This window comes from Grammomys surdaster, unplaced genomic scaffold (assembly GCF_004785775.1).
Source record: "Grammomys surdaster isolate TR1022 unplaced genomic scaffold, NIH_TR_1.0 166, whole genome shotgun sequence".
Classification (NCBI taxonomy): domain Eukaryota; kingdom Metazoa; phylum Chordata; class Mammalia; order Rodentia; family Muridae; genus Grammomys; species Grammomys surdaster.
This window is the reverse complement of record NW_021604614.1, coordinates 9,171,399-9,198,998: the sequence shown is the minus strand read 5'-3', so window position 1 is coordinate 9,198,998 and position 27,600 is coordinate 9,171,399. Positions and strand designations below refer to the sequence as shown.

Below are 27,600 nucleotides of genomic sequence, written 5' to 3'. Positions count from 1 at the left end.
CTCTCCTGGACAGTCTGGACTAGAGTAATTCCCTGACTCAAAATGGGTGGAGGAGTATCATCTTAGAGACAAAGAGAGGGAGGGGGAAGAGGGATAAGGAGCTTGCAGAGGGGAGACTGGGAAGGGGACAACATTTGAAATGTAAATAAGTAAAATATCCAATAAAAATATAGACAGACAGCTGGGTATGGTTCTTGAAGGCAGAAGCGGAAGAATTGCTACAAGTTACAGGCCAGCCTGGGCTACAGAGAGACTCCCCCCACCCCTACCCAAAAAGACCACTTTCTGAGAGTGCCAGTAACTCTTCTATCATTTATAATTGGCAGCTGCATCTGTAAGGTTCTGATTTATTTTCAAAGCTCTTCCTTTGGAAGGCCTCCTCCTTTAGACTATCAAACCAAGTGTCTTGCCTTGGGGCAGAGAAATTTCCCACCTCTTCACACTAGGTTGCAAAGCACTGTCCCTGATCCACCCCACCCCTTGGGGGTTTCCCACTGAGTTCTTCCTGAGCTATGTCCAGTTTGGTGAGCTGGCTGCATGCTGTGTCCTCGGCCATGCTGCTGGTGCAGGCTCCCTTCAGACACGGCCCAAGAGCCCCCAACTGCACTGCTTTGCTCTGCAGTCTATCCCTACGCCTTAGATTTCCCCTTTTGGCCCCCATCAGCCAGATCAAACCAGTCTGGTTAAAGCCATGGAGGAGTCCTGGCTTACTAGAAATGCTCCAGAACCAGACCCTGGTGAGCCAGCTTCCTTCAGCCTCACCCTGGCTCTTTCAGCTGCAGCCACACAGGCAGCATGAGCTCCTGTCCTGTGCATAGCTGGTAGCCACAGTGCAGCCTATGCCAGAATTGGGGGCAAAAAGACGTGTTTAGTATCTGTGCTCATGATATTGCATCCCTCACTGAGCTGGCTCTCTGATCTCAGCCCCTGGATCGTATCATTCACAGCAGACAGGAACAGACAAGGTGAGACCACACTAAATGGGTCTTTTGGATGAACTTTCCAGTCATTTCTAATGAGAGTGGGATGTCATTTTTGCTTGATTGGAGTGATATAAATTACTATAATGTGAGTTGTTTGCCCAAAATAGAGAAATTTGTGGTAGTGGTCTGTGCTAACCTGAGAGAGGCCTTTGGTTGCGAAGGGTCTCCTTGCTGCCGGGCTTTTCTAACTCAGCCGGTCCTGCTCTACACTGAGTGTCCATTTGGAGGCAGCTACTCACTACTCTGCCAACCACTGACACCTGTCACTCAACAGCTGCAGCAAGTGATAGACTGTTAAACAGTTAAACCCCAAGCAAGGCACATGAGATACCTGTCAAAGGTAGGGGAGTAATCCAACCCAGCTCCTTTCTTTTCAGGCCCCTGGGAGGCACCTTGACCAATTTCCCAAAGTCCTCAGAAGGCTGCAGTTTTTAAATGCTCTAACCTTGAAAGTTCAAATACACACAGAACCTCAAAATGACCTTGCTTAGAAATAGAGAGCCATTGGCTGCTGTCCGTATTTTGCCTGCATGTCTATGCACCACATGCATGCAGTACCCATGGAGGCCAGAAGAGGGAGTCGGATTCCCCTGGAATTTACAGAGTTGTGAGCCACCATGCTGTTGCTAAGAACACCAATCCTCTTATACTTGGGATGGAAGGCAAAAAGCTGAATTCCCACTTCATGGTCAGATGGTATCAAATGTGTAAGTCACTTCAATGACCTCCATTCTCTCTTCTTTCCCCGTTTGTTGTTCTTGCAGGAGACCCTATGGAATTACTCTCATTCAAACTACCACAGTGCCTTTTTTTGCTCTCCTCGGGACCCTACATGCCAGTAGCAAAATGTGCTGGATACTGAGAGATCACTGAAGGATGAGCACCCAGGCCTGAGCCGAAGATAAACTCTTCTCAGAAGACACTAAATACTTACTTATACATCATTATGATCAGGTAGGAGACATCTCTTTAGCCCTGTAAAATATCTGTGAGAAAATTCAGGTCTGAGTTCTAGAGGAAGAATTAGAAATTAAATGACCCAAGGGCTAGGGGGATTAACATATACAGTGTTGACATGATCAGTGAGGGCAGAGCTAGGGAAAGGTCTGGAAAAACTGTCCCTATCATGGTTCTGGGGTCCAGCAGCTGCTCTCTACTCCCTTCAGTTCATGTGGGCAGACTATAGGCACAAAAAGGTGAATATGGCCTTTGGTGTTGTGGCATAGACTGTTACCACAGGGCCTGCTAGTCAGGCTGCTTACCTTAGATCAGAGCTGTCGTTCACGGTAAGTTGGCTTGGACAGAGTAAAGCAGACGAGGGATGTAGTTCTAGCCCCACTCAGATCCTGACTGTGCAGTGACTTGGAGATAAACAAATCTGTGGTATGTACTACAGATCAGTTTGGTATCATCTGCCTTCTCTTTTATATCTGATATGTTCTTATTCAGCACACCACCTACGTCTATTATTCCCTTTAAAAGACCCTATTTGCAAAGAACAAGCTGTTAGATCTTAATACTAAAGTAGCCACACAAGTGACTTGTTGTTCTTGAGAATCCACATAATATGCTTACAGCATCAACAGCACAGATGAATCACCACAAGTAACATGAAGGGCACACTTGGCACAGAGTGGAGCGAGGTCCAGTGTGACTGGGGTACTCTGTTGCCTCAGACTGAGAAGGAACTGATGTGTTAGAAGGGTCTTCTAATCCTGCAGCAGGCAATGGTTATCCGTTCTCCATCCCTAACCCTCTAGAGGCGACAGAAACCTGTGGACACGAAGCTAGGGCATGCTCCAGAGCCCTGCATATGTGGAGCTTTCTAGCCAACTGAAATTGGACTTAGGGTCATGACCTGCTCAAGTATCATCAACTGCAGCCCTGAGGGACCAAGTACCTTGGAAGAAGTTGGTTTTATAAAAATCTCTGTTGCCAGGGAGTAATGGCACATGCCTTTAATTCCAGGAATTGGGAGGCCGAGGCAGATGGATCTGAGTTCAAGGCCAGCCTGGTCTACAGATCAAATTCCTTGGACAGCCAGGGCTATAGCTACACAGAGAAACCCTGTCTTGAAGGAAAAAAAAAATCTCTGCTTTTGCCTCAGGCTGTGGGGACACACATAGCCCTGAAGAAGCTAGTCTGTCTCCACAGAGATCAGTTGAGGTAACACGGCCAAGAACTCAGGGTATACACAGCTTTAAACACCCCAAACAGCACAGCTCAGTTTGTGTGTTTTTTATTCAACTGCCTATTTAGAATTGTAGATCAAACTGAGCGCCTGTGGTCTGTCTGTTCAGATGCAAACGTAAATGCTTTAGAACTAGCAGCAGCTCCTCCAGTCAGGTCTCACAGGATCCAACTACAAGTGGATCTCCTGCAGACACAGGACTGGAGGTGAATCTGGTAGCCACCAGTCTTTCCCAGGTTTGACTAACATGCAAGATCATTCTCAAACTTGGGCAGCTAAGTGAAACCCAATAGACATGGAAGACAAGGTGAGGGAAAGCCACTCCCTCTGCTCAGTACCAGGCACCATCCTGTGTGTGCTATGGAGACATCAGTACAGTGGGCTTCCATCAACAGCTACTGCAAATCTCCAAGGGGAGGTGCCACTCACTGAGTGTGGCTGGTACAGCCCGCTCTCACCACACTCAGTCCCAGCAGCTTCGAGACAGTTCCCACAGGCCCTTTTTATCACACCAGGACCTCTCACCTAGCTGCCATTCTTGGCTAACCTAGGGTGCTCCCTAGGGTGTCAAAGCAGAGGTGCCTATGAGCAGCACACACCCTGAACACACAAAGGGGAGGCAGAGTTCCTTCTCTCATACAAATACAGAAGATCTTGTGAAGAACACTTACTTTTGTAATATTACATGTTTTACTTGGGGTCGAGGATTGCACTCCATGTTGGTATGTAGAGGTCAGGGGACAACTGGTTCTTTACTTCTATCATGACTGCAGGTCTCAGGCTTGGTGGCAGGCACTTTTATTACCTGCTGGGCCCTCTCACCAACCCAAGAAGGCCTACATCACGACAGCAGGAGGTTAATGACTTCAGCACCCAGCTTCTCTTAAAAGATATAGGTGAACCTCTGCAGAACTACCTCCCTTTAAAGCCAAGAATGAGGGGTACAGTGGATGGTTTTTATCCTGAACCCTTTCTACCTGATGTGAGGGAGGCAGAGTCAGGTTTCTGGCAGAAGTGTATTTGAACACTGTGGCTCTAACACTCAGCCAAAGGAATGAAAGGCTGAGCTGGCAGCAGCTTCTGCCATGAACAGAAACCTGTAGGGTAGGAGTCGCTGAATTGATGCAGAGTATGGAGAAATCACCCAGGAAGCTCTTGGTGTCACGTCTGAGAAGCTTTTATAAAATTATACAAAACACAGCAACAGACAGAACAGTTTAGTTGACAAACTCAGAACCCCAGATATGTCAGTAACAATACAAAAGTGGGCGACTAGCCCAACAGCTCCCATGTTTTCCCCACTCACCACCTGCCTCCATCCTTACTGCTACACAAAGCTTTTCTCAGAAAAGCTCTGCCTGGTGTAACTGCCAATCTCCTGCCAGCTGCTGTCTGGTTTCAGTGAGGACATGGTGTCCTAAATTACCACTGATGCCTGTGCTTAAACCACTTCAGTAGTTCATGACCTAAGTCCTGCTGACCATGGTGACAGACACCTGAGATCTCTGCACTTGAGAAGCAGACAGGAGATAACCCCAAGATTGAGACCAGCCTAGTCTAATAAGAAAAACTTCATCTCAGTCAACAAAACCTACTTTCTGAGCAGATGAGTCTACACTACTGACCCTTTGACCCACAAAGGCCTTGGCATCAGCAGACCTGTGACAAGGGACAATGAATGGAGTAGATGTAGCTCCTAGGGTTGACATCAACCACACTTTCATCTCTAAAGAGAATCCTCCTACCCCTTGATGGAAGTGCTTGCTAATCTTAAAGGAGACGCTATGAGGAAGTAGTATAGTATCTGTAAGGAATAAGGATGCCAGCAGCAAAACAGTGGCTGCCCAGGATTCGAAGAGAGAAAGCACAGCTGGCTCAGGACTGGCAGAGACCTTCAATGGGAGAAGCCACATCCTCATCTCCTGGCAGGCCCAGTGCACATGAGACAGGCCACAGTAAGGCACTCACCACCATCTTCTGGGCACAGACAGGGAGAAGCCAGTCCAGACAACATGCAAGAAGCTGGGACACCAACATTCTAGCCTCAACCTGCTTGCTGGCATTGCCCTGGTAGTTAGCAAGCCCTGAGGCCTTAGAGTCTGCAGAACCTGTGAGCATACTGCTGGCTGCATCAGGTCCTCGTGCTGGCTGGGCCCGCATCAGTTCTGGCTCGCTGGCGGTCGTACTTCACAGACACAATGAGGAAGAGCAGCAGTGTAGCTCCCTGGATGGCGGCCAGCAGGAAGAAATAGTAATGCAGGTGGCAGCTGTTGATGTTCCCTAGGAAGGAGCAGACACCTCCTGGTGAGTATACTCTACAGACAGGGCACCTTCTCACTGGCTCTTGGCCACCTGAGAAGGCAATGGGCACTAGCCACCTGCCTCCCAGGGCTCTCCCACCCTTGCTGAAAGGAGGAAGGCAAGTGTCCCAGCCCTAGCTCTGCACCGAGGAAGGCTTGTGAGGTTGGGTGTCACCTCAGGTCTCTAAGAGATAGATGGTCATGACTTGCACTTTCTCCTCCACAGACAATATGAAAGAGAAGCTTCCTGTGCTGCTCACTGTCCCTGACTGCGTCTGGGGCACAGACTGACTCCTGCCACTCCACTTAAAGCCACTCTCCACATTCAGCACTGAGTGATACTTCTGAGGATGAATAAAGTCCATACCACATTCCTCTCACCAATGCTGCAGGGAGCTGCACCTAACATGGTCCCCAGTTGGTGGGCCTTCCCATGTGACAGGTAGCATGAGGAGATATTGTCCCACCAGAGCAGTGATTCTCAGCCTTCCTAATGCTGTGACCCCAACTACAAAATCATTTTCATTGCTACTTCATAACTGTTATTTTGCTATTATGACTCCTAATGTAAATATCTGATATGTGACCCTAAAGGTCAACCCACGGGTTGAGAACCACTGCACTAGAACTGCACTAGAGCAACCTAGAGGCTTTTCCTTAGCATCTTTCATGTCTTGTATCTCTATACAGGTAGCCCTCACTGCTACAAGGAACACACCTTGATCTCACTGTAAAAGAAGTATCACATATTTTACAGCACCCAAAATACTACACCAAGGAAGGAGGGCAGCGCAAGTCAGTGCCACAGACTGTGGAGCTCAGCAGCCAGGTTGGAGCCCGTGGTCGCCACTGTGACTCTGCACCTGTGAGGACTTGGGCCTGTGTACCACAGTGTTAGTTGTAATGCTGCCCAGCCCAAACCACCGGACCTCAAGGACTACTCCAAAGATCCGGGGCCAACATACATGACAGTGGCAGGATGATAGCTGGGCACAACATGAAAGGGGCACTGAGGGTGCCACCCAGCTCTTCACAAAGCCTACCTCCTGTCCCCATAATTAGTCCCCACGGGTAGCATTCTAGCTCCCAGGAGCTGCTGGGGAGCACGTCAGCCATACTCTAGGTGACTCGTCACACAGAAGGGAACTGGTGCACAGTTCATGGTGTGCCTGGAGGCTGTTGCACTTTCTGACACTTCAAAAGCATGTTCTAGTAAATACTGAGACTGCAGACGTCTTCCTCCTGATGCCCTTTTTCTGCTGGGTTATTTTAAACACCCTTTACTACCTGAGCAGATGTTCATGAGTATCAAATGTCAAGTACCACGGGCAAGCACAACGCAGGGTCCCACAAGCACAGACATGTGATCCACAGACAAGGACGAAGGACAAAAGTCCTGAGTCTACCCCAAAGGGGAAGAGTCCTGTTATCCTGAACTTCACAGACTGAAGACTGATTTAGTCAGTAAATGGAAAAGAACTTTGCCCTTGCTCTGTTCCCAGCTCTGTCCTGTTCCCTCATGGTCAATGGCACAGCCATCTTCCAGAACCTGTCTGCAACTGTGACAAGATACCAATGGTGTAATCTTATGTACAGTGTTGAAGCTGGCAAGAGAATCGGACTGTGTGGTTACATACATGCCGCTGGCCCCCAGAGCAGAAAGCACACTACAGTTTACCAGTCTAGCCTCATTTAGGAATATGCAGAGAATTCAAGTATGTTCCCACCACCCAAGAAACACTACAATATAATTCTGTGAGGGAGTGACACTTGGGGTCAACAGGGAGCCTCTCAGAAGAGATCAGAGTCCCATGGTGACTCTGTAAGAACAGAATGTGTCCTGGGCAGGGGCAGGGTGCTCAGAGAAAGGAGAATGACAGGATTCTGCACTGACCTGTACTAGCAGCATGGAGACCGTGTGCTTGGCCAGCACTGGGCTGCAGGCGTGTCATTCCCACTTAGGAACAGTGGTGAGTGTCAGAAAGTGTGCAATGGAAGCCTAGGGAGCCCGGAAACCCTAGCCCACCAGGGACACCACATAAGCAGCTCTGGTCACCTCCTCCTCTGCAAGAATGCTGACATGGGACAGGGAGGGAGGGGTGCTACATGTCCCTTCTGTAGAAGGTGGTATTCTAGAGAGACCAGGTTATACCAGGGCCCAGATCAACAGCCAGAAGCCACCTCCAGGAGCAGCAGACTGACCAAGAACAGCATTCACTGACAAAGCACTACCCACCCTTATAACATCTGAAAACCAAAACAAACAACCAGGCACCAAAATGTAAGAGCAGGCAGACACAGGAGCTAACATGTAGGTCTCACTATTCACCCAGCTCTCAGAAAGTGCTAAGCTAGATATAGCAGCTGCTGACAAGGCAGTGCTACTCAACACAAACCTCAACAGGGTTTGGGCTAGTGGCCTCTTGGGACAGACTGGATCTTCACACAACCCACACCAATAGCAAGCACTCCGGTTTCCCACCCCTCCAGACATCAAATCTCACCAAAGTCTGTATGGCTGCTCATCCACCCAATGGCCTTGAGAGACACCAGGGCCAACAGTCCTGAGCCCACAAAGGACCCAATGCCAGAGAAGAAGAAGAAGAGTCCCATGATGGCGCTCTGCATGGACTTGGGGGCAGCTGAGTATGCAAATTCCAGGCCTAGAGAAAAGGAGGTCACTCTTAGATCACCTTGGTCACCCTAAGCCAGCTCCCCAGTGCCGTTTTACAGTATACATGGATCCCACTAGGGTGTGAGCACTCTCAGGAGGACTGTCCTTAGAAACACGTGGTTGGAGAAGTCAGCATTAGGTGTAGCCACTCACCCTCATGAGGGCTCTTAAAATACATCAAGGAAGAATGGCAATTGTAAGATATTCATAAGAAGTTTTATCATAAGAGAGACATGGTGTCTCATACCTAAATCCAAGCATTCAACAGGCTGCAGCAAGAAGTTTGAGGCCAGTGAGGCTGCAGTGTCAGATCCTTTCTCAAAATCTCAGAGTTAGGGGGCTGGAGAGATGGCTCAGTGTTTAAGAGCACTGGATGCTCTTACAAAGGACCAGGGTTGGGCTGGTGAGATGGCTCAGTGGTTAAGAGCACTGACTGCTCTTCCAGAGGTCCTGAGTTCAAATCCCAGCAACCACATGGTGGCTCACAACCATCTGTAATGAGATTGGATGCCCTCTTCTGGTGTGTCTGAAGACAGCTACAGTGTACTCATCAATAAAATAAATAAATAAATCTTTAAAAAAAAAACAAAGGACCAGGGTTCTATTCCCAGCATCCTCATGGAGGCTCACAACCACGTGTAACTAAGGGATCTAATACCCTTTTCTATCCTCCATGGGGACTTGTATGCATGTGGTATACATACGTACATGCAGGCAACACATAAAATGAACAAATCTTGAAAAGTCAAGACTTGAATGGGGTTGGAGGGAGGCCTCTATAAGGATCCTACTTCACAGCTAACACAGCATAACAGATTCAAGTACCTATAAACTTAGATTCCCAGTGACCAGGCTGGACAAAGATAAAGCAAAGCCCATTGTCAGTAGTCACAGAAATCTGCCAGGGTTTGGGAGGTAAGGCACAGCATGCTCCTCCTCTCTTCCCACTGCTGCGAGAGCCAACCTGCCCCAAGCCTTGTCCCTGCAGGGTATCACTAATGACAGACAGAGGCCCACGAGAACAAGCTCTGTAAGTCAAGTTTGCTCTTTCATGTAGGTAAGCCTGCACCAGCAGCACAACTGAGCTCTGGAAAGTATGGGGACACACAGGTCTAGAAGAAGCCATTCACAGTGACTTCCCCCTCATTCCTATGGGACACACAGGGCAGGTTATGATGGCCTTGTGAAAATATCTTAAGGAACACTGGTTTTGCACAAGAAAGGGCAGCCTTAGCCTGAGGACTAAGGACTACTATTTACTGGGTCATGCTCTAAGAGACAATTCCCCCCACCACTCTCCTACACAAAGCACCATGGCCCTGCTCAGCACAGTGTAGGGTAGAATACAGACAGGCCCAGATGCCACCAGCACTCACAGTCTCACCTGCTATACTTGCAAATATCTCACTGATGCCAATGAGCACATACTGTGGGATCTGCCACCAGATGGGCAGGTCAGCAGCATGGTATACCACACCACCAATGGTCTGGTTGATGGTCTTCTCCTTTACCAGGTCCAGTCTTTTACTCTCCAGGATTCCTGGAATTAAAAATCAAGTTAGTGTAGCACTTAATACTGTCATTAATCTAAGTCTACTGCGTATTACAGGAACTTATCAACAATCCTGAAAGGTAAAAGCAAGGAAGGAGGGTGACCATGACAGCTTCCTAGGCAGATAACAGTCGTGTCATCCACCTCTTCTTCACCAGAGCATTTTACAGATATTCACTATGTTTAGTTTCATCCTCAAGTAAAAGTCTGGGCCAATCATTCTGTTCATTTTTTTAAGATTTATTTATTTTACGTATGAGTGCTCTATCTGCATGTATACCTGTATATCAGAAGAGGTCATCAGATCTCATTATAGATAGTTGGGAGCCACCATGTGGTTGCTGGGAATTGAACCAAGGACCTCAGCAAGAGCAGCAGGTGGGTGATCTTAACCGCTGAGCCATCTCTTCAGCCCCACCCCCCATCTTTTTAAAACTGGGAGGATGAGACTATATGAGAATCTGTACAATGGTCACTGGAGGTGAATGAGATACTTTGTCAATGGCATAGTCACTGCAAAGTTACCCATTCTCCTGTAAGCAACCTAAGTCCCCAAAGACACTGCCACAGACACATACAGGAAAATAAACTGCTGAATTATCCAATGTGCAGTCCTTGAAATAAATGGGCCCAAGTCTCTAGACAAAGCGCAAAAACTTGCCTCAGTTCAAGAAAATAAAATCGAAGCTGTGGGCGGAACCAAAATAAAGCACAGAATGCTGAGGCCAGGAGAAGGACAGCATAGCAGGAACATGAAAGGGAGACCTGGGACACAGCACACTGGAACCCTCAGTAACGAGCTGACACCACAGTGCCATGGTAACAAGAAACTCCCAACCCCTCAACACAGGATCTCCCTCAACTCTACAAAACAAACCACCACTAACAAAACCACACACACAAACCTCAGTACCAAAGTGAAATGCTAAAATTCCCAAGTAACTTTCAGATCAAGTGGAAATCAAAGCAAAGTTCTGGGCCAGTGAGACAGTACAATGGGTGAAGGCACTGCCACCAAGTCTGATGACCTGAGTTTTATCTCTATAACCCACATGGTGGAAGGGGAGAACTCAGGCAAGTTGACCTCTGATCTCCACACATGGTCTGTACACCTCCTCCCCTATATGCATACAAAATAACCCGACAGTGAGCATAATAAACATGGTATAGCTGTAACGACAGGCAAAATCCTTGGCATTATTATTCTTTCACCATTAAACAAGAAGGAGGGGCTAGGAAGATGGTTCAGCAGTGGAGCACCTGCTGCTCCTGAAAAGGTGAGGAGGCCCCAGCCTCATCAGCAAACAGAAAGAATGGGGGAAATGGGAGTGTCTTAGGACACTGTCCCATGCTGGACTGTGGCATGGGACCTGGGGAACTAGCTCTTCAATTGTTGAGACTTTTGTTGGGAGCATCCCAAGAGCCTGGAACAATCCCACAAACCCTTTTTCTCCATGCTGGGACATGGGTGGCTTCACCAACTGTGAATGTCAGATGCCTGCACAGAATCTCCTCCTCTTATTCCCACTCCACACCGAGTGCTAGCCTGCAGGATGGGGCAGCACAGGGCAAGTCTACTCAGCCCCAGGATGAAGGTTTGTCTTTGAGAAGAAAATGACACTTGATGAAGAGTCTCTGGCTACCCAGTGCCTTCACCACAATACACTAGCTTCTGCATGCTGCAGAAGCCACATTAGGAGAGGAAGGAGAAGAGGGACCAAGAGAAATGGTGGCTCACCTGCAGCAAAGGCAGAGCACATGACGAAGAACATCCCCACGGCAATCCTCTTCAGGGAGGATGGGAGCAGGCCGTGTCTCCTCAGCACCGGGTCCACTAGCTTGTCCTTCAGTGGGATGAGCAGGAGGATGAGCACTGCATCAAACATGGTGAGCCAAGCTGCAGGCAGCTGCACAGAGCATGGCGTTAGCTACAGTACAGCAGTTCCCTCTACCATCCATGCATGACCACAAAGATGCTTTAGCTAGAGATGCTGACTGGCAACAAGTGTGCTCTAAGCTGGGGGAGGGCTGAATCTGACAGTACTTGTGTTTAATGGCACTGGCCAACCCAATCTCAGCAGGCTGTAACTAAGTAGGAACTAGTTCTAGTAACTGTGTTGCAGCTACCTGCTGCAGCTGTGCCTGCCACCTCCAGGTCTCTTACCGTGTGATGGGTGGTGGTGATACTTGAGATTTCTGGAATCTTCAAATGAAGACTCTGTAAAACATATGTGGTCTGCATCTGGATAAAGAAAGCAGGCGGTGCAGGTAAGTTGGCAGGGCCTCTCTAAGTCTGTGCACACACCCTCCCTCCTCTAGCTGAAGTGTGGCAACCCCTCTCAAAATCAGACATAGAAATTAGTGAGTCTCCATACAGTCTCTTTGAAAAAAGCTTCCAGGCAACCAAAGGAGAAGCTGGAGGGTCCAGAAAACCAGAAGCACACCCATTCTCAAATGTTTCTTGAGAAAGGTTTTGCAACACAAATCAGCCAACCTGAATCCATGACTGGAAACTATGGCAACTGATAGACAACCCTGAGCCCTGCACTGCGACATCAGCCACAAGGCTGGGTCAGCACTCACTTGGAAATACACTGTCCAGTAAGGAATCAGAGCCAAGAACACAGGCACAATCTTGACCAGGGCTTTCACGTCTTCCACTTTGTCCTCTGTGAACGGCCCTCCACGCGACATCTTACATGAATCAAACAGACTGTGTTTAGAAGATTGCTGAAAGACTCCAAGGCCTTCACTTTGGGAAACAAAATGAAGGAATTAGTTTACTTCCACCCCCAGTGACAATGTTCTGGTAACAATCACGTCTGGGGTGGGAAAGCAGCTTTCTGCACTGCCTGCTTTAAGTCCTCCTACGACTAACTGTACAAAGCACACACAGCCCCTGTGGCTGAGCACAGGGCCCTTGGAAAGGATAACTGTGTCCCCTGTACGCACAAGGAGGGCACCTCAACCTGATGCAGCTCTACAAAGCAACAGTGTTAACTGGACTTCTTTCTATCCAGCTGACAGCAATCTGAGCAATCCCAATTTTTCTTGTGACTATACTGGTTTATCAAACAGGTAGACATTCGAGGGTGCTCTGATGGCCGGAAAAGCAACATCTGCCTCTGAGATGAAGATCAATCTAGAGTAAAGACCCATGACAGGCACTACACTAGGGTGATGGGAAAGGGAACTCACTCATTCATCCTTATCACAAGCCTGGAAATCCTGTAAGGCTCTTACTGACCCATTTCAAAGAAAAAGTTAGGACACAAGTTAGACAAGAGCTGTGTCAAGATCTCAATGCCTCAGAGTTGTGGTCAGGACTGGAGTGAGGCCGTCTTGGCTTACAGGTGCATACCTGGATAACCACACCTCATTCGTAGCTGTGGGACACAGTCCAAAATACAATGAACATCCCTGCCTCTCCATCTGTAGTTTTTTAAAATGAGTGAGGCCCTCCAGGCATCAATACAGTCATCCCAGCTGCACAATACCAACAGAAACTGTAGGAAACCGCACTGTTTCCTACATAACAAAAACCAACATAAGACACTCAACCCTACCGAGAACCTCCCAACTCGAGACTTTGGAATGACAGTTGTCTGCATACAAGTTTATAACCCTAGGCCTGATTTCCCTAAATAGTCCCATTTTAAATTCTTTGAATATTTTTCCTATTTTGTATATGTGGCTGATGTATATGTATGTTTTGTCTTTGAAGACAAGGCCTCACTATGGAGCCATGGCTGTCCTGGAACTTGCTACGATACAGACAAAGCTGGCCTCAAACTCAGATCTACTAGTCTTCGCTATAATTAAGAGCATGTGCCAACACACCCAGATTGCATAAATGTCAAGTGTACTACAGATGCGCCTGCTGACCTCAGAGTCACAGAGGGCAATGGATCCCCAGGAACCAGAGTTGTGGAAGAGTAAGTGGTGGGAACCAAATCCAGGTCCTTTGGAAAATCAGCAGGTACTTTCTTAATCACTGAGCTGTCTTTCCGGTTCCTTATTTTTATTCTATAAAGCAGATACTCTTAATCTGTGTATTCCAAGTTGGAGAAGACTGAAAAACTCAAACCCATAACTTAACTCAGTATTTTAGCCAAATTCTGATGAGGTAAATACCTGCTGCCTGTGCAGTATCACAGGAACTAGGTGAGAGGGATGCTGAGTTACAGGTTCCTACTTATTACTTATTACTTATTTCTCGTCATTTGAGGACATCCCTAACTCTTTCAAATTCCTATTTATCTAAGGTCCCCATGTACCTGATATAGGCACTACCAACGATAAGCACATGGTATGTCTCTGAACTAATATTAATATGTCTTTAAAACACATTGATGCCAAGAACCAAATCCCCCTAGTACCACAGCTCTCACAGTGTTCTGTATCATCAAGTTACTTTAAAGCTAATGAACCAGGGTGTGTCTAAAGCAGTGGTCCTCAACCTGTGGGTCTGGACCCTATCAGGGGCTGAATGACCCCCGATGTGATAGGGGTCACATCAGATATTCATATTAAAATTCACAACAGCAGCAAAATTACAATTATAAAGTAGCAATGAAAATAATGCTATATATAGTTGGGAGTTAACACAACATGAGGAACCATATTACAGAGTAGCATACTGAGGAAGGTTGAGAACCACTGCATTAAAGCCTCCCAATCACCAGGTGAAGTGGCACATGTGTAACTCTCGTGCTAAGGAGGTTGATGCAGGAAAATCACTTACAGATATGAAACAAGTGCAGATCCAGCCTGGGCTACTTGAGACCCTGTCTCAGAAAAAAGAAGTTTCTAGTCCACCTGCATAGTTAGCACTCTATGTTGTGACATAAGGCGCCCCACAGTCACAGACAAGAGCTCACTGCTCCTCCCATGAAGGCTGTGACTCAGTTTCCCTTTACCTATGTGTCCACATGCCTGTGTGTTCTGGCTCTGAAAGGCTAGGTGCACTTGTCACAGACTCCACTTGAAAGCTTCCACTGAGAATAAAAAAAAAAAAAAAGCCCCTGGGCCTGCTCTATTATCGTATGAGGACATGATGACGTGAACTCAGATCGGCAGGTCTATCTAAAGTGAGCACCACGTCTCCCCCCCAAACACATCCACAGAGTCAACACACAGGGACTGGGCCATGTCAAACAGTGTGGCACTTGCTGGGCTCTTCAATCCCGCCCCAGGCATCCCCAGTAGCAGCACAGTGACAGGCCTCATTGAGTACGAGGCTCCTGAAGGCAGGCCTCACTGTCCTGAGGCTCACAATAATCCTGAGAGCAGTCCAGCTCCCCTAGGCAAACAGCAAAGTCAGACACTCTAATATTAGTCTCTGAACAGCCAGGGGCCACAGCAAGTTAATACAACTTAGCTGCCTTTCCAACTCTCGTTGCTTAGTTTTGTCCCAGAGACTGGCAGGCTGTTCAGTCTCACTATTTCTGGGCCATGTGTGCACCGAAACCCCACAGGCCCTGGAGCAATGCTGGCCCCTGGCTGAAAGACCCTCATCAGGGATATCTGCTAAAGGAGGCTGTCCTGTCCCCACAGCAATCAGTCTAAATTAGAAACAGGTAAGGTCCACAACAAAGCTTCTGTCTGACAAAGCAGGGCCTTGGCAAAAACCAGAGTGTGCTGGAACTGGATGGTCTCCAGCTTTGCAAGTTCCTCAAGTGTTAGTTCCCCTCTAGACAGGGTCTGAAAGCTGCCAAAGCACACAGCCTTTCCAGCAGGTCCACGAAGGGAGTTGGGACAGTCAGATTTCACCCAAGGGACTCATGTGCCATCAGCAGAGCTCCAGGAGTCACACGGTGTAGCTTCAGGTCTGCCACAAAGAGGCTTCCAGTACACCAATGTCAGGCACAGACAAGCACACAAGGAGGTATGCACACTGCCCTGCAAAATATGTTTGCAAACAGGGCCATCCCACAGGAAGCCCTACAGACGAGGAATCTACCTCTCTCAGTAACTACTGGGAATCCTTACGTTCAGCAAATCACAGGGAGGGAGCTGACCACCAAGGTCCCCGGACCTTGGCTTTCTATGCCATGACTGCTCTGGTGGCTACAACACTACAGTCTCTCTTATGTCACAACTACAGTCAAGTAACCAGTTTACTATACATAGCAGCATAAAAAAAAAACCACAGAAGCATCCAAGTCCTTCGTAGGATGATTTCTGGACTTCATTAACCTACACAGGGCACAACCATGGATCACCATCAGCAGAAGAAGGGGGCAGATCTCAGAACATGGCTATTTCTGAAAGGTCCAGGCTTGGGACCTTCAGCACTAAGGCTATGCAAGTCCCATTCAAGTAAGGGTAAATGGGCTCCCAAGTGAGTCTCAAGCTATGTTTATGTGTCCCTTTATTACAAAGTAGATGGCATGGCCCTGGACGAGGGAAACTGTGCTGACCAATGTGAGAGACAACAGCTTCCTTTTGAGGCAAGTACCTACAACATACATAACAGCCTAAGTTCTCTTTAACATACTTCTGTGTCTAAAGCACATAACGTCTCCATGATATCCTCTGCAGATCCCTACCTTCAAATTCTGCTACCCACCCACATAAGCAATGAAGGAATTGGGCAGAATACTGAACTCAGGGCTCTACTATCCTAATGGAGGGGTTTACACCACACACTTCCTGAATGAAGCTGGCTTAAAGAGCAGACACAAACCATACAGCCCAGCCCTCAGCTGGGACTTTCTCTGCAGGGAACAAGGAGTTGTATCACTCACCCATTTCTCCGCTGCCCTCCTCTCTGGGAGCAGCAGCTGTAGGTCAGAATCCTAAACATGTCAGTGAAGGCACTGCCGTCAGGAGGCTTGGTGATGAAGACACTCTGGCCACAGAGGAAGACCAGGAAAGCAATGGCCACGCAGACCGTGGGAATCAGGTAGCCTATGAGAAAGCTCACATTCTGCTGAATATAGGCAATACCTCCTAATGACAGGATTGCTCCCAAATTAATGCTCCAGTAAAACCAATTGAAAAATCTCCGAGTGGCTTCTGGACCTCGATCTTTAACCTAAAGTAAGAGAGAAGAGAAATACATAAGAAAATGTGATCTTCTACACTTTCTGTTTACTCTTTAAACAGAACAAGCTGTAGTAGTTTTGTATGTAATGACCTCCCAACCACCCACAGCAGCTATATGCCCTGCCGCCACATCTACCTGGCACCTGATCATCTACAAATTGAGAGCAGATAGATACACAGGATCTCAAGTTCTTGCTCTCTGCTGATGGTAGGACACAGTCAAAATGCTGTTTACAGATTCAGCCAGTCTCCTGACAAAGGCATCAATCCCTCCAGAAGCTGGATGCCTCTCCAAATGCCAGCAAGTCCTAGTGCTCCAAGTAAGCTGACTACCTACCAAGAAGCCATTAGGAATGATCCTTGAACAGGGTCCAGAACCCACAACCTGGCCAGTCCAGCCCCCCAGAATCATCTTGGACTATCAGGAGCATACATGCTATACTGAGCTCCAGACCTCACTAAACTTAACACGATTATTATAACGTGACTATTATTATGACTATTACAACCTGCTAAGCAGCTTCTAGACACAACCGTATAGTAAGGCCTGCTCGGAGGGAAGGTACCACTCCTGCATGGGACCCAAACACCAGAGTCTTTGATAAGCCTACAACTAAACTGCAAGCACAGTAACAGAAGCACGAGCTAACTTTAGATTAGAAAGGTTATCCAGTGGTGCACACAAGCATTAAAGAGACAAAAGCAGGGGAGTCATGAGCTAGACCCTGGCTGAGCTGCACAGAGGATCTCATCAACACATTGAAGGAATGCTTTTGTTTTTGTTTTTGTTCTTTTCGAGACAGGGTTTCTCTGTGTAGTTCTGGCTGTCCTGGAACTCACTCTGTAGACGAGGCTGGCCTCGAACTCTCGAACTCAGAAATCCGCCTGCCTCTGCCTCCCAAGTGCTGGGATTAAAGGCGTGTGCCACCACCGCCCGGAGAAGGAATGCTTAAAATTAGCCCCAAGTTGACTCTCCCTTTCAGCCCCCATGCAAGCCTTCTGCAGATCCCACCCATCTAGTAGCTGGGCCGAGGCAGGCCCAACCTCACTTCTTCTACCTGTACTATTTACAACTACCATAAACACTATGAGAATGGGCCCAGACCAATTTAGCATGATTCTGTAGTTTCATTTCACAAAATGTGTTGAGCAAACCCACAGCCAAAGACTGATCCTGAGCACACACAGACACATACTTCACCAGTCTCATCCTTAATGGATGGAAAGGGTTAAAAACTGGCTCCACAGTACATCTGTCTTCTGGTCCACAGAGCAAGCTCCTCTGCCTCGTAACAAGCTTTAAACAATAGCAAAGCTACCAAGTACTAAGACTTCTGCTTGGCACTCATGGCTCCCCATAGAGTATTTAAGATGAAGGCGAGGTGCAAACTGAGCCAAAACTGAGTAACCCCTGACAATTATTCACCTCCAAATGACAGCACTGCACAGCAAGTCCTGAGTTTGATTTCAGTTAGAGGGTTACAATCACATCAAATTGAAAAATTCAAGTTGTTGGTTTGTTCTTTTCTTTTTTCAGGGTTAGGGATTGAACACAGGTCCTGGCAATGTTAGACAAGTCCTTTACCACTAAACTCCATTTTCAGTCCCCAAACTAACCAACAAACCACAAGCATTTTCTTGTCCTACACGTCAGTCCTGAACAAAGGCCCCACTCTAAAGGTGTTCAGCAGCACCACCCTACTCTGATCAAAGGTATGTTTTTTAAAGTAGGGTTATACCTGGTATAATGGCACATGCCTTTAATCCTGGCATTTTGGAATCAGAGAAGCAGATCTCTATGAGTGTAAGACCAGTCTAGTCTACAAAGTGAGTTCTAGTTCTAGGCCAACTAGGAATGCATAGTAAGACCCTGTCTCGGCCGGGCAGTGGTGGCGCACGCCTTTAATCCTAGCACTTAAGGAGGCAGAGGCAGGTGGATTTCTGAGTTCAAGGCCAGCCTGGTCTACAGAGTGAGTTCCAGGACAGCCAGAGCTACACAGAGAGACCCTGTCTAGAAAAACCAATAAATAAATAAATTAATTAATTAATAAATAAATAAATAAATAAATGTAGACATTACTACAGAACAGTTTATATTTAGTTTCTTACGGCTGGGACGGAATGTCTTTAAATGTTACCCAATGGTGGGTATCAATGTCCACGACTAGTGGAGGCAGGCCAAAAGAAAGAAAAAACATAACCAAGAAATAGAGAAAATAAAACTCAAAGTACATACATATACTTTATTCTTTATTTATATACTTCATACATTGGATGTATAAACACCATATACATATAGACATGTCACTGTTTTAACAACCTTGGGAGAAAACAGGCCACTTTACACGAGAAACAAAAACAAAAGCACACCTCTTTGGACACAGGATCAGTTGCCTAGGCAGGTCTCAAATTCCTGGGCTTGTATGATCCCCTGCTTCAACCTCTGGAGCAGATAGAACTGCAGATACACGCCACATTGTTTAGCACGTTACATTACAAGAAACATTATAGGTACTAACTGAAATGTCCTAGGCCCTTCCCATTACACAGAGCAGAACCAGACACATCTTCCCACATTCATAGAAACAGCTCGTCCTCCAAAACAGTAAGGGACTACTTATTCAACTGACCTGCCATAAGGACCTTTAAAGTCCTTATGTCCTTTTGTGAACTTGGCCAACTAACTGCACTGTCCAAGGGTTACCAGCTGCTTCATAAACAGAGGCCTACTCCCAGGGCTTCAGTAGCCACAGGCCAGCAAACTGGGCTGTCACATGCCTCTCTCTGCCCTTGGCAAAAAGCCACAGCTTCCCCATGTACCAGTCCCATGACATCACCACATGCCCTGCCAAGACTGATCAAACTCTTCATATGCCCCGGCCAACGCCCCACAAAAGTACCAAAGCCAAAGGGAGAAGAGAGGCCAGCAGGGCAGAAGGGAGTATGGGTTTAAACAGGGGAGAGCTATCAGATACCCAGGAACACAACCTCTCCCCACTGGGACAAATACCATCCTGAAGTCCTGCCCAATGCTCCAGCATAATCCAAGCACTCAGAATCTCTGCTGAAGCAAAGAATGCCTGCTGGCTACAGGCCATAAACCAAACCAAACCACGATGGCAGCATTGTCTGCACAGTAGCTTCTTCCTCTTTCAGCTATTTTTAATTTTGTTTTTAGTGCTTCTTAGTTTAGGCTCTCAAGTAACCCAGGCTGGGCTCCAACTTCCTATGTAGCTGGGGCTGGCTTCAAACTCTAGATCCCCCGCCCCTGCCTTCCAAGTACTGGAATACAGACAAGCACCTAGCACTCAGCATACTTTTTTGAATAATTACCAATCAAGAATGACAGTGACCTTTGGCAATTTGTAAGCACTGTGAAAAGTGAAAGGTGGATGAATTCTGCCTAAAACAAAGCACCTTTGAGAGTGACTTTACAACTTCTACACTCGGCTGGGCAGTGGAGGCAGAGGCAGGCGGATTTCTGAGTTCGAGAGTTCGAGGATAGCCTGGTCTACAGAGTGAGTTCCAGGACAGCCAGGGCTACACAGAGAGACCCTGTCTCGAAAAACAAACAAACAAACAAACAAACACCAACAACTTCTACACTCACTGTGAATTGACCTGGTATTCCTGCTCACAGCCACAATGAGGCCCACCTCCCACATGAGAAAGCCACTCTGGGGGCTAAATCCGGAGACAAGAGGCAGCCAGGAAAGCAGAAATCTTAAAGACAGCAGCACACTGCTCTTACAGGGAAAGGCTAGCAAGAACTGACCCCATGCAGAAAACATAAGCATAGCACCTTCCAGCTGGCTTGTCCTGCAAAGCAGCAGACAAGGGAGGCCTTGAAACCTTCCTCATGGAGCAGTCTTGAGGCAGCAGAGAGCAAGTGCCTCCATAAGGATCCCAGCTACTTACTAAAGGTATCATCTACACACCACAAACTGAAGCTAAGTGTGGCCACCCATCTTTTGTATATTCAGAGTTGTAAAGCCACCACTGCCCTGTTGCCCCTGTGTCAGCTCACTGGATGTGTGAGCATCTTTCACATCCTGTGGTGCTCTGAGCACCCACGGGAACCTAACTTCGCGCTGTGGGTGAATAGCATTTTTAGAGATGAATGAACAGACTGCACTTAAGGCCATTCATCACTAGAGGGACTGCACCCTATTTTTCATTGAAATATTTCAAAGTTACAGAAAAGTTGAAAAAAAATAGCTTTTTCTTCCTATTAAAAATCTAACATACGGGCTGGTGAGATGACTCAGTGGTTAAGAGCACTGACTGCTCTTCTAGAGGTCATGAGTTCAAATCCCAGCAACCACATGGTGGCTCACAACCATCTGCAATGAGATCTGATGCCCTCATATGGGTGTCTGAAGATAGCTACAGTGTACTTACATATAAATAAATAAATAAATCTTTAAAAAAAAAAAATCTAACATACTAGGCCAACATGATAAGACGGCTCACCAGGTAAAGGCATTCTCAACAAGCTTGAAAACCCACTCCATCCCCAGAATCTGAATGATAGGAGAGAACTAGAACTCACTCTTGCAGGGTGCTCTAACCTCAACATGCACACCATAGTCATGAACAGACACACATACAAAATGTATAAAAGAGGCAAAGGCAGAGGCAGGTAAATCTGTGAGTTCCAGGCCAAACTGATCTACACAGCGAGTTCCAGGCCAGCCAGGTCTACATAGACAGACCTTGTCTCAAAAACAAAACAAACAAATGTGTAAATGACAGAGTTTACACACACACACACACTTTGACTGAGAATCTCCTAAAAATACCACCACTTTTCTTTAAAGTCACAAAGGCACCACCACACCTCAGAACATCACCCCCACATCTGATATGCAGGCCATAGTACAAATATCCCAAGCAACCAAAACAAGGACTTTAAAAGAGACAAAGGACTTCTCAAAGCAGCAGTCAGAGGTTTATTACAGGTTGGAAGAAGATTGTGGGCTACTTAGTGAGTTTGAAGACAGCATGGGCTACACAGAAAAACCCCAGTCAAAATAAGTAAATAAATAAAATGGCCAAGGATGGTGGGGGAGAAGGACAGGACTTAGGCAGAGGCAGGAGTATCAGGAGTTCAAAGTCATCTTCAACTAGTGACTGACCTGAGCTACACTGAGACTCTGTCTCAAGAATATAACAAAAACCCATAAACAGAAAACAAAACCACTACAGAGCCGGTCACTGACCACACCCAGAGTGGCTGTCAAGTTTCTCTAGGGTCCTGGCATCTAGAAGGGTCTCTTCCCAGGATTATAAATGTGGAGATGCTGGACACAATAAGACTTACGATGTGCAAGAGCACCTACTCTTACCTACAGGGAAGTGTGCACCCTGCACCCACTCAGTGACCCTCCCGGGGGCTATCCAGTGGGTCTGTTAGAATCATTGATCGAGCATGTATTGGAGAGCACTGCATCCTATGTGCTCCCTTAGCACCTGCTGAGCAGCTGGGCTGTGACAGTCACCCCATACACACTACAATCAAAGCTTCTCCAACTGTATGTGCGTAAAACTTGGCAACAGTGACAGGCTTCTGAGTGCACAAGAACCAAAACTTAATTCAGAATCAATTGTGCAATGAATGGACCCAAGATGTTCCTGGCAGTCCTGACTCTGTACAAGGAACCCCTGCACTTGACACTTCACACACTGGCATACTTCATGATGCCAACAAGTGCTGCCTGGCACACCCTGGCTTCATTTGCGGCCCACACGCTGTGAGCTGCACTGTTTCCACTGCACAGAGAATGTTTTTCCGTTCTTACAGAAGCATAATCGCTTAATTTCAAAGAGCCAGGACGTAGGATATTTCCCTACCAGCCATCACACTTCAGCTTTCAAAGATGTACTTACTATGTCTTTGAATTGTTACCAAGTTGTATAAACATGCATCTCATTACTACACAAACTGGATTTCGCCTTTAATAAATGGTAAAAAGAACTGTTTTAAAATAAATCTGATATGGTTGAGATCAGTTAATATTTATTTGGATATCTACTTTTTATCTTAGAGTCAGTAAGGTCTCAGATGAAGAGGGGCTGTGAATGGAAAGTCTAACTGTACATAAGAAGCTCAAGCCACCCAAGGTGGGGACGCAGTCACAGGTATACCTTATGTACTATGGCCCAGTGTGTCACTTACTTTTCTGTTGCTGTGAGAGACATCATGACTAAGGCAACTTAGAGAAGGGTGGGTTTATTTTGGGCTCATACTTTGAGTCCATTACTGCATGGCAGACTGCTGACTAGAGCAGCAGCTCCCATCTCAAATAAAATGCCCACCCCATACTTCCTCCAGTCACTACCTTGAGACCAACTACCCAAATATATGATGCTTATGAGGGCAGTGTCAGGCAAACCATAACACCTAGGCTTAAAGGACAGAGCCTGTGTCTTCATAATGGCACTAGTGGAACAGAGGCCAATTGGGGCCAGGAGTCTGGGCTTGGAAGTGTGAGGAACACCTTTCAGAACTCCAGAACTCTCAAGGAGCAACTACTTCTTTCGTTTACACTCTACTTGTATGACCACAGCCTTGCTCTGTAGCCCGTATGTTATGTGGCAACCCTCCTGCCTCTCAATCTTTGAAACACTGAGATCACTACTACTGATCCAGTTGAGATGTGTCTCTGAAATGGCCAGCCTTACAGACGCCACAGAAACACTGCCCAGTCCTGTGTTCATGGTGCTACTCTGAGCACACGACTTCACTCTGCTGACTTCAAGTTCAGCCTCTCAAAGATCAGTTTTGTACCAAGACCCAGGGCTCACCTTCTCTGCGGCTCACAGATCCCCTAGCACTCCCTAGAGCCTCCCTCCCACTGAGTGCAACCTTCAGTCCAGGCCACTGCCTGAACTCAGGCCACACCTCTCTCCTCAGAGCAGCTGCAGGCTGTGGGCTGTGCTTTTGCCCTCCTGCCACACAGCCCGCTCTATGACAGCTATTTGCAGTCTTTCTGAAACAGGACAACATGTGTTAGGTTTTAGGAGTTATCTGGCCTCTGCTTTACTCAGTCTCACAGCGCCATGGGAAGTGGGGGTGGGGGGAGGAGGAAGCAGGAAAGAACAAGAGACCTTTATCCAGAGAGCCTGACACTCAAACCCCACATAATTTCCACTGCTCACAAAATACTCTATTTGCATGTGACCACGAGAACCATTCTTAGCCTGGGAGTCCCCTAAAAAAGGGAAGCGGAGCAGATGTGGCACCCAGGCACTTGGAGATCACTTCTGCTCTCCAAAGGTCTGGCTCCCTCCCCATCTCTTGTTCTTGGAGGTCAGAGTAGCGGCATGATACTGGTCTTTCCCATCCACCCCACCCCACCCCACCACTTACTTAAAGCAGTGAAGATGGAAACCAAGTGCTAGCCTATAACTTTGTAAAAGAGAAGCTGGGGCAGTGGCAGAGCCTCTGTACGTGGCTATCCTCCAAATCACAACTTCAACCTTTTCTCTTTCAGATCTCAACTCAAATGACTCCACCAACAGAAAGTCCCTTCTCCTCAAAACCGCAATGGCCATTACATCATGAATAAATCCCTCAACAAAGGCACAGCTCTTCCTTACCACCCAGATCACACCTGCTTCTATAGCTTCCCCCTCTCTATTTGAGGACTTACACACACACACACACACACACACACACACGCGCGCGCTCCCCCAGAGAAGAGGGTGAATGTGGTTCTCCCCCAACCCCCAACCATACAGTCCCCTACCAGAGGCAAGATGGGGACAGCGATGGGCACAGGGTTGGGAGGTGGGCATTCCCTCATACTCAAACATGAACTTAGTACCAGGTGTGCAATGGGTTCTACTCGTGGCCTTCCTCCTCGCATGGATTAGAGGGAGCCTTGCTCTTCCTCCTACCCACTCGAGTGCTGGGGCAGACAGTCAGGTTTCCTCCCCACTCCTCAAGGAAGTCAATGCAGAGCAGGTCTCCTTCCTCGCCTCCACTAACAAGGGATCAGAGGCAGGTGGCCTTCTTCTCTGCACTACAAGGGAGCTTCCCTGGGCTGGGAAGTTCCTCTCCTTCACTTTAACATTTCTCTAGACGTGAGGCGATGTGAGGTGCAGGGGAGCTTGGTGGGCAGCTCTCTGCTTTCCAATCGGTCGCGCATAGTTGCACAGTCAAGTGGGGATGTAGGTTTAGATGTTTGGGGTGGCTCCTTTTTTCCATCAGTGAACCCTGGGGATAGGTGCAGGTATGCAGGGCACCGGGACAGTCCCCGTGTCCCCAGCGTCGCGGACACGTTGCGAAGTCAAAAGCTTAGGTTCAGGTAGGCGTGGTGAGCAGGAGGTGCAGGACACACAAAAACCGGGAGGACCTGGGCGGGTCCGGCTCACCTGATCCGCGCCGAAGGGCGTGATGTTGGCCTTGACCGTGGCCACCCCGAGTCCCACGAGCACTAGACCCGCGAAGGTGGCGGGAGCACAGCGGCGCGCCGCGGCCTCGGGACACACCGCCGTTCCGTTAGGGAAGGGAGCCGAGCAGTTGCGTACGAGCTCCGGCCGCGGGTCCCCGCAGAGAAAGGAGCGCGAGCGGGGCGCGGCCAGCAGCGGGAAGGCCAGCATGCCCAGCAGGTAGAGCGCCAGGCTGAGCAGGATGGCGCGCGCCCGGCCGAGCCGCGCGTCGGCGAGCCAGCCCCCGAAAGGGGAGCCCAGGTAGGTGAGGCCCATGAAGAGCAGCAGCGCCTGGCTGGCCTGCGCGCCCTCCCAGTTGAACGGCGCGCCATTCAAGAACAACACCAGGTTGGCCGTGACGCCGTAGAAGGCAGCACGCTCCAGCAGCTCCGCCAACAGCACCGCCCCGCACGCCGCGCGACGCCCCGCAAACACCCCGGCCGCCGCCGCCGCCGCACGCCGCGAACCTAACAGCGGCGCCCGCTCGCCCTCCATGGCCGGTTCCCTGAGGACCGGAGTAGCCGAACTCTCGCGAGACTGCGATTCCCCGTCGCCTTTCTATTGGGCAAACCGGGGGTTTCCGGTTCCGCCCCGGAAATCCGGCGAAGGGAGTTTGTTGTTGAGAGGCTTCAAGATATTGTGGTTCCGATTGCTGGAGGAGTACCATGGGGGAACTCGAGCCCTATGCTCCGAGGTTCCGGCCCCAAACTGGCGTCCTAATCCAGGTCACCCGGGTCTAACTCTCCCCTCCTGCCACCTTCTCAGGACCCCAGAGTCAAGTGTAACTAAGTCTTATTCCTCTGACAGTCTCGGCATCCTCTCCCTCTGACTCTCACTTTTCTGTCTCCTCTTAAACAAAAATTATTAATTTTTTTTTAATTTTAAAGACAGGAGAGATAACTCCAGTTAAGAGCATTGGTTGCACGTCATAGGTTCTGGGTTCGATTCCCAACATCCACTTGGTGTCTCTCAACAATCTGTTAACTCCAGGTCCTCGGGGATCCGACACATTCTTCTGGCCTCCGTGGGTACTGCACACACATGGTGCACAGACCTACATGAAAGCAAACCATCCATACACATAAAACTAAACACATCGCCGGGTGGTGGTGGCACACGCCTTTAATCCCAGCACTTGGGAGGCAGAGGCAGGCAGATTTCTGAGTTCGAGGCCAGCCTGGTCTACAGAGTGAGTTCCAGGACAGCCAGGGCTACACAGAGATTCCCTGTCTCGAAAAACCAAAAAAAAAAAAAAAACCACATCTTTAGTGTGGTACGTGCCACTAATCCCAGCTCTTGGGAGGCAGAGGCAGACGAATCACTATGAGTTCGAAGCCAGTCGAGTCGACACAGTGAGTTCCACCAGGGCTACATAGTGAGTCCCTGTTTCAAAAAAAGAAAAGAATCTAAAAAGAAAACCTTTATTTAAAGCCTATAACTGAGTCTTAGTCCTGCTGGTAAGTGAGGCTGAGTCTTGGAGCGTTTGTTAAAAGACTGCTAAGCCTGGGCCACTAAGATGGCTTACCAAGTAAAGGTATTTGCTATCCAGCCTGGTGATAGATTAAATTCTGTCCCTGGGGGCTGCGGGGAGCCCTACATAATGGATAGAGAATAGACTCTGCATGTATGTCCACACATACACACATAAGCAATTAAAGAGAAAAGAAAGGACTGCTAGGCTAAGCATGACATACTTGAGCAAAGTCTGTAGTGGGATGATAAGGATAATAAAACCATTTGGACTGACTGAGCTGGTGACTCACGGTGCAGTGCAGATGTTTGGTTTGAATAGTACTAAACTAATCCAACAGGACAGTCTCTTCAGGGAAACGCAAAGCTAATGAGTTAGAGGGGCCTTAGAGTTAAGTGTGTGTGTTTTGTAGACAAACCCAGTACGCAGAATATTCTAGTGTGGTCACAGTGTGGGAGGTGGTGGTAGGGAGTGACCCAATGGCATAGTAGCTTCAATTGTCAATTTCACACACACACACGCACGCACGCACGCACGCACGCACGCACGCACGCACGCACGAAGAGGAAACATCAGCTGAGGAATAGTCTCCAACAGATTGGCTTGTGAGCAAGTCTGTTGGGGGCATTTTCTCGCTTGGTGATTGATGTGGGAGGGCCCAGCCCTACTGTGGGTGATGCCAACCCTGGCCAGGTGGTCCTGGGTTGTATAAATGAAAGTAGCTGACCAAGTAAGCAGTGTCCTTCCATGGCTTCTGCTTCTGTTCCTGCCTTCAGCTTCCTGTCTCCAGCTTCCTGTCTCGAGTTCCCCTCCTGACTTCCCTTTTTGATGGATTATAACCTGAAAGGAACCCTTTCCTCCCCAAGTTGTTCTTGGTCCGTCACAACACCAGAAATCAAACTAGCAACAAATTACACAAATCGTAAGACCCCACTTATTTTAT

General features: G+C 48.0%; 1 protein-coding gene across 1 annotated transcript; it reads right to left on the bottom strand.

Annotated features, from left to right (window-relative positions):
- Positions 1 to 4,335: 4,335 nt before the first annotated feature.
- On the bottom strand, positions 4,336 to 25,694 carry Slc15a4 (solute carrier family 15 member 4). The gene is made up of 8 exons (XM_028765996.1): positions 25,130 to 25,694; positions 16,450 to 16,739; positions 12,284 to 12,452; positions 11,865 to 11,942; positions 11,439 to 11,607; positions 9,533 to 9,688; positions 7,979 to 8,137; positions 4,336 to 5,454 (listed from the first exon to the last, which is right to left on the bottom strand). The coding sequence occupies exons 1-8, from the start codon at positions 25,679 to 25,681 to the stop codon at positions 5,306 to 5,308; spliced, it is 1,722 nt and encodes a 573-aa protein (XP_028621829.1). The 5' UTR covers positions 25,682 to 25,694; the 3' UTR covers positions 4,336 to 5,305.
- Positions 25,695 to 27,600: the final 1,906 nt, after the last annotated feature.